Raw genomic sequence first — 17,327 nt, 5'->3', positions numbered from 1 at the left:
ATGTTGTAATAAAAATCTATAAAAATCCGACAAATAGTTTTTAAACTGAAAATGTTTCATTAATCTTCACTGACTTTATGAATATTTTTAAAAAGATAACACACCATATAGTTGTGTTCTTGGAAGTAACCCTTTCGCTGAAGGAACGGCTATACTTGATCCAAATGGCTCAGAGACTCAGTTGTCAGGATACGTGAAACACTATATTTTTACCACGGCAAACAGCAGTTTCCTTAGTTTTAGTCGATTTTATATTAATTGTTGCGCGAAACACGTTTAATTTTCCATGACATTAGCTAAGTTGAGAATACCTTAAATCAAGAATCATGTGATATCAAATGGAAGAACCTATGATGTTTTGAATAATGAATGACGTCATTCTCGTGTACTCGTATTATATATGACGTTGTTCACGGCCGTTCAACAGTCAGTCAAAAGATACAGGCGGACTTTGAAAATATGTGATTTTAGTTTTACGCCGCATTGAACGATATTCCAACTACATGGCGTTGGTCTGTAAATAATCGTGTCTGGGACAATCAACCCTTTGTCCAAGAGCATGAGCATCGATCTACACAAATAATATCATTTTGTCAACCAGGTCAGCGACCCTCACCATCACGATCCCGTTAGTCGCCTTTTACGACAAGCATGGGTTACTGAAGATGAATTCTAACTTGGATCTTCACAGGTATATGGGAAAGAAAAACTACAAATTCCGCTTTTGTTTGCGCAACTTGCCTGTGGCCAGTAAACATTTACAGCTGACCCCTCCATGTTTGTTTTCATTACTTGGTTTGAAAGGATCAGTATGATTTTCATGGAGAAGCGTGAACTCTGTATGTCATATAGAAATAAAATCAATCCCACACCAACTACCTTTCCCATAATGCTTTACGCACATCTTTCAAATATTTTCAATGCACGAAATCGCTGAACCTTTCCCAGTTCTAAATTGCTACCCCCTACCTCCCCAGAACAAAATATGACATATTCTGAACACATATCAGCGACATTAAGAAAACAAAAAAATCTATTAATTCTGTTTATACATACTTTTCAGTCTGGTTGGTAAAAAAAACGCTGAATATCTGGGTCTGTTTCCCAACGTAGGTACACTGCGTGAAGCCTATTTCTGGTGTCCCTCAGGCGTGACATTGCAGGAATATTCACTGCTAAGCACTATTTAGATTAAAACACCTACTGGATGTGTATTTCGCATTTTATATTTGAAACTTCTCTGTTCCTCAAATCAGTTTCAAAATATATGCTACGTCTGGGTTTTGTGTGAGCTGATTTTATGGTCCATGTTACTTTAATGATTCTTGTAAGAAGTGACAACTTGAGAGCAGCATTTACCCGAATATATGTGGAAACAAACATTGAAGAATAAGCATTTTTTTCGGGAGAAGGGAATCGTATGTAGATTGATCTAAGCTCCGTAAAGGAAGGCAAAATATTTTCCTTTTAGATATTTATAGCGGCTCCCTCATGTTATGCACAGACATAGGGGCGGTTTATTTTTACGTTATCAGTGCGGCAAAGGTCACGAGATATTTTCTACTCGAAGTGTATTATTTCCATGATAAATGGTCACCGAAATTCCAACCTACAAGAGAGTACGTCATTTGAATGTGCGTCAATGTAGCGGTATGCTTTAATCGTCCACTCGCGAATGATGAGCACCTGTCGCACAAAGGTGAAGGTCATCGTCGGCGGTCAAGGTCAGTAATGGGGGCTGGTCTGTGAGTGCGCGTGTCAGTTTAAAACGCGTAAGCGTCATCAAATATACCAATGGCAATTTGACAACAGATACACGCAGTACATTATTAACTAAACTTTCAAATTATTGCAACTAAAGGAGCAGTGTTTTTCTTATATTTTGTAGTTTCGCCGAGTAATGGCGATGGCCATTAGCTGGAATCACTTGGATATGTGATGTTTTGGGACAGACTGAAAGCTGTCGTTTTAAGTTCAGTGACTTTCGTGTTTTCTGTGGTTCCACGGTCAACAATGGCGTGGAGATCGAGCGGTACCAGCAATTCCAACCTCGTAGACAACTTGCATGGTAAGTTAAATACATCGAAATCAATAGTTGTATTTTTGTTTTGCAGTGGGAAGTCTGCTGGACAAGCCTTAAGCAGTGAATTCTACTCGAGCCTACATGTATGGAATGTTAGAAATAGCTTTCGTTTAATTTCTCATTATGACTCTAAAGAGCAGGTACACTTTTTAGATATTTGAAATATATGATTAGTTGAACTCTTGATCTGTCAGAGAATATGTTTAAGATGGTTTATCTGGTTAGTTTGAGTTCATCAGTGTTATTCAGTTGAACTTAAAGGTTAGATGCACAACTAGAATAGTATGCATATTTGTTTGTTATATTGTTTAACATTAATGAAAACATATTTACACTTGTGTGATTGTTTTATTATGACAGCATGTGTATATAACACATTCAGTTGTTTAATATTGATTACATTAGGTTACAATATGTTCACCAAGTCTTAAACTCAGTAATCTCATGTAACATCATTTAGTAATGTGAAGATGCAGTCACGCTTATGTTATGTACATTTCCAAACACCCACCACCCTCCACCCCCTCCACACACACACACGTTTTAATTATGTGTCTTCTATGCTCACATATCAGTATACCTGGTACCTATATATATATGACTGTCTCAAAACCCATGCTTTACACAACAACGCTAGGATTATGTTAGGTGTTAAAGCAAACATAAATTGGGCTTAACATTTTTTTCACAGCTGATAACATGTATGACACCTAATTATAGAAAGAGTATTGAACTTCAGTAAAAATAAAACCACAGGCTAAAATGATGTTTATCTACAAGAAATGAAAAAGAATGAAACCATGTTCAGTTACATATTTCTTTTGTATTTTACTCCATCCAAATTAAGCAACTTCCCACCAACAAATATCTTACAGTGCTTTAAATTATTACTTGCACTGGTACAACCCAATATAATTTACAATGTCTGACTTGGGCCAGGTGCAAGTCAGTTTTTGAGTGGGCACACTTCTGAATAAAACATCTGAATGAATCAAAAGCATATTTCTTTCATTACATATTGCAATAAAAGCAGTACAACTGGAATTTGGCTGGTGCAACTAGGTTTTTATGTTAGGCTGCACATGGTGCAAGTAGGTGTCACATCTCTCATATCGAACCCTATTTTATATAGATGATGGTGATAGATTACCTCCTGGACAAAGTCACAAGGAACTAGCAGATTCCTTCAACTCATTCTTCATCTCAAAGATTGATACCATTCGAAAAGGACTTTTAGTCAAGGACGTTGATAGGTGTTTCAGTGAACCTCTCTTCACAGGCGATCCATTAATGCAGTTTGCACCCTTCAGTTCAAAGGACATTGAATCAATTATCCGCTCTTCAAATCCAACCACCTGCGACCAACGAAACGTCTGTTTCAGTATCTTGACCTGCTTCTTCCAAGCATTACCAAAATTGTCAACTCAAGTTTGGTGAGCAGTGTCTTTCATAACAGATTTAAACACGCTGTAGATCTTGACCCTCAGAATCTTCAGAACTTTCGACCTGTCTCAAATTTATCCTTCATTTCCAACATAATTGAGAAGGCTGTACATGTGAGGCTTAAAGACCATCTCTCCAAACATTTTCTGTTGGATGAATTCCAATCGGCGTATCAGCAATACTATAGTACAGAGACTGCGCTACTGCAAGTGACAAATGAGCTCTGTTGCGCAGTCGATGATGGTGGGATTGCTGCTCTAGTGTTGTTGGACCTGTCTGCGGCCTTCGACACAATTGACAACTATAGACTCCTGTCCAGGCTCAAAAAACAGTATGGACTTGAAGGCCATGCCCTTCAGTGGGTATCATCTTATCTGTCCGACCAACAACAATCTGTTGTCATTGGTAGCGAGAGATCTAAAGGTGCTGCAATCATATGTGGTGTGCCACAGGGGTCAGTCCTTGGTCCGGTCCTGTTTGTATTGTATGCTGGATATGTCGGAATGATTATTAAAAGCCACACATTTTCTCACCACACCTATGCTGATGACACTCAGTTCCTGAAAGCCTTCCATCTGTCAGATCTCTCCACATCTCTTCACTGCTTAGCTAAATGTACACAGGACATCAAGTGCTGGATGACTACAAATATGCTTAAACTCAATGACACTAAAACAGAAGCAGTTCTCGTTGGTACAAAGCAACAACTCAACAAAGTCAAAACCGATTTCCTTAAAGTTGCAGATGCAGACATCAAGTTCTCTGATGTTACGGACTTGGGTGTCCACATTGACTCTTCCTTGACTCTGGATTCTCATGTTAATCATTTGAGCAGTATCTGCTACTTTCACCTGAAATGCATTGGTAACATCCAGCAATACCTAACAACTGCTGCAACTGAAACCCTTGTTTGAGCTCTTGTTACATCAAGGCTTGATTACTGCAACAGCATCCTTTTAGGCCTCAGTTCTACCCTCCTTGAGAAACTTCAAAAGATACAAAACACTTCTGCCCGCATCATCAGCAAGACTTCTAAATGTTCCCGTATAACACCTGTGTTGAAAGAATTGCATTGGCTACCAGTTAGGGCCAGAATTGACTGCAAGATCCTCTGTTTGACATATAAGTGCCTCCATGGATTGGCTCCCTCCTTCCTGTCTGAACTCCTACATCTGTATGTCCCCGCATGCAACTTGCGCTCAAACACTCAAGATCTACTGGTCATCCCATCCTGGAAACTGAAATCCTTCGGCTACCGGTCATTCTCATACTCTGCATCTGTGCTTTGGAACTCTCCCTTGTGTCATTAAAAGCTCGAACACAATTGACATTTTTAAGTCCAGACTTAAAACTCACTTTTTCACAGCATACTACTAATTATTTCAGCTGTAAATACTCCATTGTAAATATTCTGTAGCACTTTGAGCATGCCTTAGGGTGTAGAACAGGCGCATTATAAGTATGCATTTATTATTATTATTATTATTATTATCAACAAGTTAGGTTTCAGTACAGTTCAGTGTCTTGGTTCAGAAACACTAAGACAGCATTACTATTTACCTTTGCCACCAGCAATGCTAAGCATGTCCAGTTGTGAGTATGTGGGTTAGAATCAGACTTCAACAACCTATGCTTGTACCTGAAACATTGTTTCAGTGTTTACAGCTGAAATACTGTGGTATTTCTGAAACACTGTTTGCAGCTGAAATGTCGTGGTATAATTAAAACACTGTTTACAGCTGAAATTTCATGGCATATCTGAAACACTGTTTACAGCTGACATGCTGTGGTATATCTGAAACACTGTTTACAACTGACATATCGTGGTATATCGGAAACACTGTTTACAGTTGACATGCTGTGGTATGTCTGAAACACTGTTTACAGCTGACATGCTGTAGTATTTCTGAAACACTGTTTACAGCTGACATGTCGTGGTATATCTGAAACACTGTTTACAGCTGACATGTCATGGTATACCTGAAACACTGTTTACAGCTGACATGCTGTGGTATATCTGAAACACTGTTTACAGCTGACATGCTGTGGTATATCTGAAACACTGTTTACAGCTGACATGCCATGGTATACTTGAAACACTGTTTACAGCTGACATGCTGTGGTATACCTGAAACACTTTTTACTACTGACATGCTGTGGTATATCTGAAACACTGTTTACATCTGACATGCCATGGTATACTTGAAACACTGTTTACAGCTGACATGCTTTGGTATACCTGAAACACTGTTTACTACTTACATGTCATGGTATATCTGAAACACTGTTTACAACTGACATGCTGTAGTATTTCTGAAACACTGTTTACAGCTGACATGTCGTGGTATACCTGAAACACTGTTTACAGCTGACATGCTGTGGTATATCTGAACACTGTTTACAGCTGACATGCCATGGTATACTTGAAACACTGTTTACAGCTGACATGCTTTGGTATACCTGAAACACTGTTTACAGCTGACATGCTGTGGTATATCTGAAACAATGTTTGCAGCTGACATGTCATGGTATATCTGAAGCACTGTTTACAGCTGACATGTCATGGTATATCTGAAACATTGTTTACAGCTGAAATGCTGTAGTATATCGGAAACACTGTTTACAGCTGAAATGTCATGGTATACTTGAAACACTGTTTACTACTGACATGCTGTGGTATACCTGAATATGTCATGTTGTACCAGAAACACTGTTTACAACTGATATGTCATGGTGTACCTGAAACACTGTTTACAACCGACATGTCGTGGTATAACAAAACCACTACCCACAGATGCATCAAACCTTCCACACTTTCACTCCTGCTGTCATTGTCCTGACGTCTTCATAATTTCTGAATATCAGTGTATAATATTCAGTAAGGAGCAGTTTCAGTTTTTGTTGACAAGAGGCACCTTGAATATGATTTGATATGTGAAGATCACCCTTTCTTCTTTTCACGTAGCATCATTTGACTGTTTCAGCAAATGGCATAATCAAATCTCCACAAGTTGTTCAAGTCATGAAGACTGTAGATCGAGTACACTTCTGTAAGTTCAACCCGTACAATGACTCGCCCCAGAGCATAGGATATGCTGTAACAATTAGTGCGCCCCACATGGTAAGTTATATCATGTCAGTAAAGGATCTCATGATTGTTCTGGGATGGTAAATATCCTGAATTAGAAATATCTAGCAAGCCCTGACAGCTGTCAGTCTTGTTCTAACGGAAACCTTCTTTTTAGGTGGCATTTTACAATTTAATATATGACTGGAAGGATGATGATGATTTTTATTGAGAAGCATGTACAATGTGGATCTCTCCAATCACAACACTGGTAATGTTTAATGTGACCACATGATGTTTCCTGCTCTCACTGGAGTAACAATTATCCCCACTTACCAGGCATAAAGCAACAGATCCACTGTTAAAATAAAGAACCTGGGTCCACTTCTGGCATGAATGGATCATTGAGCTACAATTTGTGTAAGTCTAATATAAAGCTTGAGATTTATTAATTACGATTATTGTAGTGCTACGAATAATTTGTGGAGTAGAACTATATTATAAGTTGTATCCTTATGTTGAGGATAAACAGGGTTTTATACATCTTTATCTTACCTTATTGTAAAATACTTTGATTTCATTAGTCAGTGACACTTGAACACCTCCCAGTATTGTGACAACTGGAAGAAATATTACCCACTGCCACAGTAACTGCCAAACTCTGAACCAAGAAGCAGTATCACTGACAATCATATGATATCATAATATGTTTTGTTTCAATTTCTTCTTTTCAGTGATGATGCAATGTATATCACATATTAAGCAGATAAGCAGATCAAACAATGCACACATCACCTTATTTCATTCTGTCATTTTTGTTACACTATTCACACTGTCACAAGTACCCATACATCATCTACAAAACTAAGTTAGAGGTAAGTTTTTGATACAGTGCTCATTTTCTTTCAAATTGTATAAACTCAGATGTATTCCAATGTCAAACTTTTTCTGTAACATAATAATATTGTAATTCCTTCTTAAAGTGCAGTAATGTAGGTTTTGTCTTTCCCAACTTACATTTATAAATGTGGTATTTAGTTATAAGTAACATCAAGTCAAATTTTTCATCAGAATGAAAAGTTGGTGAACCCCCCCAAAGGATCAAATCACATTGATGTAATATATATATCACAAGATATAAAGCACCTGTGTGTACACAGTTTAACTCCAAACAGTGTGAAAACGTTTTTCAGAAGTTTTTGGTAACTCTTGGTTCCAGAAAAGACGAACTCTTAATTCAGGTTCTGCCTCATAAAAAGTGTATAAATTGCTTTCAACAATGCGCATTTTCTTCAAATGGGTATTCACAGATAGAATTCTATGAAGTAGCCTGAACTGCATCTGTCTTAGGTTTGGATCTAGTGTAGTTTTAAAGGGTTTAATAAAAATATTAAACCAGTTGGTGTTTATCAACATATCTTCTTCCCATTTTTCATTATTGGCTGTAAGAGCAAAATAATAGTTCTTTGATCCTTTTTTATACGAAAAAAGTCTCTTAGTGCATAAACATGATGTCCTTTAATATAATTTCGAATATATGTATTTCTAAGCCAAATATTCTGGGATATTTGTGAATGCCTTTAGGATTCCATGAAATTCAAGAAAATTTATCTTAAACTGCTCACAACAAACTTGTTCAAAAGTCATCAAATTAGGAGATAAACATCATGTGTTGGCCAATTTCCGGGTGTTATTGAGTATTTGAATGCATTTGAATGCACAGGAATGCATTTGGAACCGACGGTGTCTGACGGAGGTTTCAAGTGCAATATTCCCGTGCTTCAAATACTCAATAACACCCGGAAATTGGCCAACACATGATGTTTATCGACATAGTAAACACAAGAGTAAACCAAAGGGTTTTACTGTCATTTACAACGAGTACGGGTACAACAGTGAAGTGTCATCAGCTGGCCGTTTCAGCTGGTTCCTTTGGTAGCATCTGGAGTTGCTCATTTGTGACGTCATTCTGACTTTACCTCACAATATGATTTGAATGACGTCACCACTGTTGATGACTCAACAAAAACAATTGTTTGCGAGATTTCTACGTGTCAATACGCAGTGAATAGTCTTGCAGTTTCCGGGAATCTAATACCATTTGATCATGTTTTTCAACGAATCAGATTACAGAACACAGTGACTTTTGGTTTACAATGACCATTATCATTCAAAAGCCATGAAATACTAACTATGTCTTGTTCATAGAACGTCTTACTTTCAACTGATCTTGAGTCAACTGTGATATTGCTATTATACAAACGTGGTTCTCTATCAGATATTTCATAAGTACTTGGCCTTAGTATTATATTTCGCAAAAGCATTCAAAACAGCTCTCCAGGAACTATTTTGTAGTGATTTGGATAATATTCATGGGCATTCATTGCCAAAGGTTTCCATGCAGGTATGTTCATTCTGACTTGTGAAAATGTGAGCTTCATTGCTGATGCACATATTTGCTAGATTGCTGAGAATCACGCTAAGTTCATTGTCAATCTACTATGCTTCTGGTGACGTGCTTCTCTTGTACTTGGCAGCATGCCCATGCCCTGGAGCTGCTGTCGGAGAACCTAAAGGAGGGTGGACGTGCCCTGGATGTGGGATCAGGCAGTGGCTACCTCACAGCATGCATGGCACTGATGGTAGGCAGATAGGGGCAGGAGACAAGTCCTCTCTACCACATGCTTAGTGTAAAATACAAAGGAACATGGATGTTCAGACCACTTATCTTTAGCTGTGCCAGGATCTTCTTGTTAGTGAATGAATTGTGCTTGTGCCAGCACCATGTCTGTACTTGAGGGTTTCACTAAGGCATGAGAGCAAAACCCTTTGTTCTTTGACTTCTGGGACACAGCCATGGTAGAGCTTAAGGTACTGCTCACTCTTCCCAAATGAAAGGGTTATCTTGTCTTGCCTGTTTTAGATTGCAATGATCTTGCTGTTGGAGGGGCTGGTTACATGTAGACAACTTTATCACATATTGTGTTGATAGGTAGACAGGCTACATGGAGACAAGATTATTTCATAGTGTGTTTGGAAACTATTTTATGTCATCAATAAATGGTTGAAACAAGCTTCTAAACATCTATGAATGTCTTCTACCAAGTTTTCAGATGTTATGCCGCAATGGGAAAATGTATCCTAATCATGTAGGATTGATAAATCAGATGTGCAATTGTTGCTACTGAATTCAGGAAAAAAGTACATGTCATAAAGATGCTTAACTGTGAGTATACCAGGTGCAGGAACATGTCTATATGAATGTTTTGTCAGCCGTGTTGACTATATTGCACATGTTATCTCTAGGTGGGAGAGAAGGGTGTGGCCGTGGGAATTGACCACATCGATGAGCTTATCCAGATGGCTAACACCAACGTCAGGAAGGACAAGAGTCTGGGGAAACTTCTTGATAGAGGTCAGCTGAAATTTGTGCTGGGCGATGGCAGACTAGGCCATGAGGAGGATGCTCCATATGATGCTATTCATGTGGGAGCTGCAGCACCGGAGCTGCCCCAGGCGGTGAGTCAGCACACTTGTTGACCAAACTGTATGTCATCCATACACCTGCATCTGGAGACAGTCCTGTACTTCTTCCTCACACCTGCATGTACCTGTCTGCAGACAGTCTACTTCAGTAGGCCTACCTTTAGAATACAGCACCACAAACTTTAAAGACACGTCATAATACTATTTTACATAATTGCAGGTGATTTTGTTCAAAAGCACGTTCTTGAAACAATGAACTATGATGCTGGCAAAGCAATAAGGTCGTCTAGCTCAGCGAGTGCGTATAAGCTCCGCTCACTGATGTTTCATCTCTACCAGCCATGTCATTACAGAAACCCAACAATGTTTTCAGTTCGAACCATATTGGCATGGTATCTTGTAGATTACAGAATAGGACAATCATGCCAAATGATATCAGGACCATTCGGCAACTGTCAGTAGATTGAAAGCATGAGGCTGCAAGTCTACCCGTAACCTTTGTAATTGTCTGCTACCAATTCGACTCTTTCCGTTCATTTCACTGACGTCACAGGAATGACTAGCAAAATTTGCAAATTGTGCAACAATGTGGATGTAGCTCAGTTGGTTAACTGTCGGGCTAACAATCCGAAGGTCGCGGGTTCGCGTCTGACGGGTTCTCACAAACTGGTTGCCTGTCTCACTGACACGTGACCTACGTCTGGGAACGTCCTCACGAGAAATTGTGGTGCTGAATTCTGAAGGTGCTCCCTTCAGTACACCTGTTCACTAGTAATTGTCTTCCATACTCCTGCATGTACCTGCCTGTAGACAGTCCTTTAATTGCTTCTACACATCTGTATGTTACCTGTCAGTAGAATGTCATTCCTACACACCTGTTGCCTACAACGTTGTAGACTGCACACCATTTTGGAGATTCAAAGTCCAAATGGGTTCCCAATACCTCAAACTGGTTATGAGCAATGGCTTAAATGTGGAGGAGATATAGTATGTGAGAGTCAGCTGACTGCATGTTGGCGTCAGGTGTAATTTTCGGGCTCATGTTTCCAGCTATAATCTGTAGTGATTTTTGGCAGAAATTGCTGACCTCAGGAATAGACATACAATCACACAATCTGCTCACTATAAGTGTTGAATGAGTGTAGGTCTCTGAATTCTTGCAGTTGGTGGATCAGTTGAAACCAGGAGGACGGCTGATCATCCCAGTTGGAGGTCAGGGAGAAAACCAGAAGCTGATGCAGATTGACAAAACCCTTGATGGCCAGGTGGTCAAGAAGAACCTGATGGGAGTCATCTATGTGCCGCTGACCAGCAAGGAGAAGCAGTGGCCCAGGTGGAGATAGTAGCAGCATGTACTAGCATGGGGCACACAGCACAGGTGCATGCTTAGGGTAACACAGCTTACCAACATGGGGCACACAGCACAGGGGCTTGCTCAGGGTAACACAGCTTACTAACATGGGGCACACAGCACAGGTGCATGCTTAGGGTAACACAGCTTACTAACATGGGGCATACAGCACAGGGGCTTGTTCAGGTTAACATAGCTTACTAGCATGGGGTACTTGCTTTGGATAACACAGCTTAGAAGCACTGGGCGCTTGCTTTGGGTAGCACAGCTGAGTAGCATTGGGCGCTTGCTTTGTGTAACACAGCGTACTAACATGGGGGCACAACACAGGTGCTTGCTCAGGGTAACACTGCTTACTAGCATGGGGTGCTTGCTTTGGGTAACATAGCATAGTAGCATGGGGCACACAGCACAGTTGCTTGCTCAGGGTAACACAGCAAACTAGCATGGGGCATAGGCACTTGCTTAAGGTAACACAGCATTCTAGCATGGGGCACACAGTGCAGGTGCTTGCTTCTGGTAGCACAGATTACTAGCATGGCACACACAGCACAGGTGCTGTCTTAAGGTAACACAGCATGCATGGAGCACACAGTGAAGGTGCTTGCTGAGTAGGGCAAACAGCAGGGCTCCTAGTAACAACATAAAAATTGTTTGAGTTTTGCTACAAGGGAGGTAACTGACATCCAGTCGAAGTAAACTTAGTTTCGGTACTTTTCGTTTCACTCCATTACTGAGTCTAACAAAACCTAGCAGGAAGTTGCCTCAGGTAACCTTTGAGATTGACCAGTTAGAACACAGCTTACCAAATCGCGAACATAGACATTAACACATTCCTTTTGAAATTTTACCTTGGAAAGTTTTCACGACCTCCTACTGGGGTTTGTTAGACAAGGGATAACCTACAACAGGGATAGGTCACTCGCTTTCTTTACCATTTGCACTAATTAACATGCGCCTTGTCGTGCTCCAATGCACACAGTGACTTGGCTCGTTCCCAGTGCTACTTCAGCTGTGTTTAACAGAACTTCAGCCGGTTTATTGTATCAGTCAGAATTTTACAATGAATGAATGAATTATAGTAAGAATTAAGAGCAAGAATTATGTGAATGAATGAAAGAAAGAAACAATAAAAGAAAGAAGTAGGGGGATGAATGAAAAAATAAATGATACACCATCCCCTTCCCTCCCTAAACATGTTAAAGAACGCAAAAGTATCGCAAGAACACATGTGTTAACTCCAGCTGTCCTTTTTAAAAATCTATTTTGAGACATTTTTGTTTGCATTAATAATTAATCCAAATATCTTATTCCATATGGGGAATGGAACGGACATTAACAGAATGTTAACTGATACTGTCACACTGCCCTCAAAAACAGAAAGTGTAAAACTGTCACAAAGTGTCATAAACACCTTTCCAGTTTTGTCAAATAGTAAGATCAAAAAGAAAGAAAGAAGTTATGGAACCCTCAAGCATCACAAGCATCAATGACAGATCAGATCAGATCGGTGATATGTCATATTTTTCACACACCTCAAATACACCCTAACATTTTGTTTTAGATTATGAAACTATCACTATTATTTGCAAACACATTTCACATGAAAGTGTATTACCCTCATAAGAATTAAAGGTGTATCTGAAAGATGATTTTGAAGTAATAACGAGAAATACTGAAACAACAGCGAGTAGTATTTCAATGGCGAATCAGATCATTTCAGCGAATATCACTTTTTTTCAGACACCCCAAACACACCCTAGTATTTTTCATGTCATGAAACTAACACTATTACTTGCAAACACATTTCATCTGATAGTATGTTCCCCTCATATGAATTAAAGGTGTATGTGAAAGATGTTTTTGAGGAAATAACATGGAATACTCAAACAGCAGCGTACAACATTTCAATGGCGGATCAGAACAGATCAGCGATATATCATATTTTTCACACACCTCAAACACACTGTAACATTCTTTTTTAGATTATGAAACTATGACTATTACTTGCAAACACATTTCACCTGATAGTATATTTCCCTCATATGAATTAAAGGTGCATGTGAAAGATGTTTTTGAACTCTTGAACAACGGCATGTAGCATTTCAATGGCGTATCAGAAAAGCTCAGTGATTCGTCATATTTTTCACACACCTTAGTTACACCCTAACATTTTTTTTAAGTCATAGAAGTATTACTATTACTTGCAAATACCTTTCAACTAAAGGTATGTTTCCCTTCTGAAGATTAAACGAATGTGTGAAAGAAGTTTTTATTGGCATGGTTTAGTCTATCTTCGCAGTGAATCAAGAATAGAAGCCAGTGAGCTATAACATACTGACTTGAAACTTTACTACAAATCTACTGTCCTAACATGGACACTAATACCAATTATTTGACTTAAACTGAAGTGACAAAATAGTTAACTTCTTAACTCTCAATCTTAAATACTACACTGCCGCCATATTGGCTACACTGGTTACGTAATGACCCGAGACGTATGACCAGGGGCTTGCCGGGGAGTTTCTTCTCTGTGTAAATATAGTCTCCCTGGTTAGACTCAGTAGTGGAGTGTAATGAAAAGTACTCCGACTAAGTTTACTGAGACATCATAACTGTCCAGATGAACGAGGTCCTTGCTTCATGGTCCACAGCCATATGTTGGTTTTATGTAAAACCTGGCCCATATGTATATGTTGGTTTTATGTAAAACCTGGCCCATATGTATATGTTGGTTTTATGTAAAACCTGGCCGATATGTATATGTTGGTTTTATGTAAAACCTGGCCCATATGTATATGTTGGTTTTATGTAAAACCTGGCCCATATGTATATGCTGGTTTTATGTAAAACCTGGCCCATATGTATATGTTGGTTTTATGTAAAACCTGGCCGATATGTATATGTTGGTTTTATGTATACCCAACCAAGACGTATGTTGGTTTTGTGAACATTGGTGTCACTCATGTAGAACCTGGCCGATATGTATATGTTGGTTTTATGTAAAATCCAATCAAGACCTTCATTTTACAAAGTTGCAAATATTGAAGATAATAATCCTTGCAGATTATTCTGTCTCTCTGTTGCACAGGTTATTCACTAAAAGATGGTGGTGAAAAGCAGGCATTTTACATTATTAGTTGTTAACTGGCCACCAGTTCGGCATGGGTTGATGTACAAACATCAAGGGTACATAAAACAAGCTCCCTGAGCGACCAGTGAACAACATATTTATCTTACAGAACACCTCAGTGTTAATTTTGAACTGTTTGAAGCATGGGTTTCTGATCATACACTTTGGCCAACCTGTGGGAATCAAATGATTTGAATCTTGCATCGTGCTGTTTTTCCCACAGGTATTGTCTGACTGAAATTGCCGCAGTGTAATTCCCCTTCTTAATACCTGTATTCACTGGGTCGACATTTGAATGTTTTGTCAAAATGTATTTACTTGGTATGAGGCAAACATTTTTGTAACCATCACAAAATTTGTCAGAGGACACAAAATTTGTCAGAGGACACAAAAAAAGCAAATTTAGAGTTGTTTCCTATCCATTGATTAGCTTTAGCAAAACATTAGTAATTCTGGGCATCATGCATGATTCAATGTTATTCGAGTTAAAGAAGTACTACCACGAATCACTGGCAACGGGTACATTGCAATGCACCTCGCTTGTAAGTGGGGTACATTGAAAATAACAGAAGAGCACTTAGCCAATCAGAAAATGACATTTATATGTGAGGCTAGATAAAGCTTCTTAGCCCTGCTGCATACATGTGTAATGCCTTACACTGAATGCCTGAAGGAACACAACTCTTACCAACTATGCATGTTGTAGTTTTGTGGTTGAGCTTTCACTGATGCAAGGTCTGTTGTCTGTTTGTGTAGGTACGGTCAGTGCTGTCTGTTGTAAGGGGAGCTCGAGTAGGTACGATCTAGCTGCCACTTGCAGAACCTTATTGCCTAACACAGTGGTGTTAACTACATTGCCTAAATCCCTCAGTTGTCATTACCAATCAAAGTGAAAACTAATTTAGGGATGCTAACTGCATTTTGAAAGAAAGCACAACTTTGTAGTACACTGCATTTTTATTTATCTAACATGTCACTGTTTTAGTATGATGAATACCCTGTAAGACTCAAAAGCTGAATAATATCTGTGGAATCAAATTTCACCTATGTTCCATGAAGGCAACAAGCAGCAACATCCTCAGAACCATATTGCCTTGTTGCATGTGGTTACACATTAAACTGAAAAAGGAAGCTTAAAAACTTATCCTTCCCTGTATTTTAAACGGCTCATGTTCTGATTCAGCTCTACATCGGAAGCTTTCTCCTACAATTTTGAATGTCCATACTTGATCTAATATGCAGAAGCGGCACTGAAGTAAAGTTCTCAACTTGTGTCTGATGCACTGAGAAAGATTGAGTCTCATCTGGAATAGGCCCAGATGTCAGGGTATTTATCATGCAGGAGACAGAAATCCTGAGTTATCCTGTGCCTTATTTGCAGAATGAGGAATGAATTGTTTCTGTTTAGCAGTATGGAGACCTTCAACCCTTGAAGTAATGGCAGACTGCAGACGATACCATCTGTATCATATGTTTCAGACCCAAGCCAGAGCTGTGAGTACAAGGAACCATGCCCATGACAGCAGTTCCAGTTTCATTGATAGTCTCCAACTGTCTAATCTTGCTGACCTTCATGCTTATCTGACAGCCTTGACCTTGATGTGATGAGGTCGGCACTACAGTCAGTGTGGTCTTACCATACAGTAGTCACCATGCCAACTGCAGAGCTACATGCCAGCTGAAACAGTGTTTCTCACCTGACTGTAATGGTGTTGATTTGTTTTAACCATGTTTCCCGGCGTTTTACGGTTAGCCTTAATTCTGATACATGTACCACACTGAGCTTATTAATTGTTACAGTGAAAGATACATTGTATAGTTTTGGTCTTTATCTTAGTGTAGACCTGCAGTACACCTCAGCATATTTATTTTAAATTTTGTGGACAGGTGATAAGTCTTCTTTATGCTGATCATCCCCAATCCTTAGCACCCTGTCCGTAGTGCAGACAGACCACAGATGTAGAAACAGGCCAGAAGCCTGCTCCTCTCTATCAGATCTCTTCTGGCAACTTCAACAGACGTGCCAAGAAAACTGTGGGTCTGCTCTGAACACTTCACTTCCAACCTTGTGTTTCAGTGAGAAACAGATGACGTGTCCAGGTGTACATATGTCACTATCCTAAGTGTATATATAAGTCTCTGACTGCCGAAGAGGGGTGTATATTTCATACAGCTGTCAGCAGGAATGGTGTCATTGCACAGGTAGTCTGGGGTGTCACTGTTGTCATAATATCTAAAGGTGACTTGCATTTCAAAATTGAAATTTTAGCACCAAGCCCTCTTTTCAGTTTTAATTATTTTCTTATTTATTGCAATGTTTGGATCACAATGGAGTAAACCAATATCAGTTGAGAAGCCCATATCTTGATAATGGTCTGCAGTATGTTAGTATTGTCTAAATGGGCAGTTATTCATGTCATTATCTCTTAACACCACTCACTGTTGCTGATGCTACTAGACCTAAAATATATCTGGTGAATTTCCTGTTCTTTGCAAAGGCTATAGTGGACTGTTGCCAACCTCAGCTGATTAGAGCAAATTGTCCAGCTCCATTTGTGTGCTTGTTTTGTAACAGTTTTGTACATATTTGCTCAATAAAATGCTTAAAATAGCCCCAAGTTAAACTATCATTATATTAAACATTTCTTAAATTTGAAGTCACCAAACTGAATTTGACAAATATGAGTAGTTTGCCAGTTTGAATTACAGCCAAACTGTGATGTCAATACTGAATGATCTGCATGTCCTGGGCCATGCAACACAG

At 39.2% G+C, this 17,327-nt stretch overlaps 1 protein-coding gene across 5 annotated transcripts; it reads left to right on the top strand.

The window, feature by feature from the left end:
- The first annotated feature begins 601 nt into the window (after nt 1–601).
- On the top strand, nt 602–17,175 carry LOC137293777 (protein-L-isoaspartate(D-aspartate) O-methyltransferase-like). Of its 5 annotated transcripts, none has more exons than XM_067824509.1 (7): nt 602–691; nt 1,889–2,068; nt 6,511–6,647; nt 9,131–9,235; nt 9,900–10,112; nt 11,243–11,412; nt 16,043–17,175. In XM_067824509.1, exons 2-7 carry the CDS (start codon nt 1,939–1,941, stop codon nt 16,059–16,061), a joined length of 774 nt encoding a protein of 257 aa, XP_067680610.1. In that variant the 5' UTR covers nt 602–691; nt 1,889–1,938; the 3' UTR covers nt 16,062–17,175. The 5 variants fall into 5 exon arrangements, with proteins under 5 accessions (XP_067680610.1, XP_067680606.1, XP_067680608.1 ...); XM_067824505.1 differs by lacking the exons at nt 602–691; nt 16,043–17,175 and adding exons at nt 1,674–1,724; nt 15,320–15,370; XM_067824507.1 differs by lacking the exon at nt 602–691 and adding an exon at nt 1,696–1,724.
- The last annotated feature ends 152 nt before the right edge of the window (nt 17,176–17,327 follow it).

Source organism: Haliotis asinina, chromosome 8 (genome assembly GCF_037392515.1).
Source record: "Haliotis asinina isolate JCU_RB_2024 chromosome 8, JCU_Hal_asi_v2, whole genome shotgun sequence".
Lineage (NCBI taxonomy): Eukaryota > Metazoa > Mollusca > Gastropoda > Lepetellida > Haliotidae > Haliotis > Haliotis asinina.
This window is presented reverse-complemented; position numbering and strand designations above follow the sequence as displayed.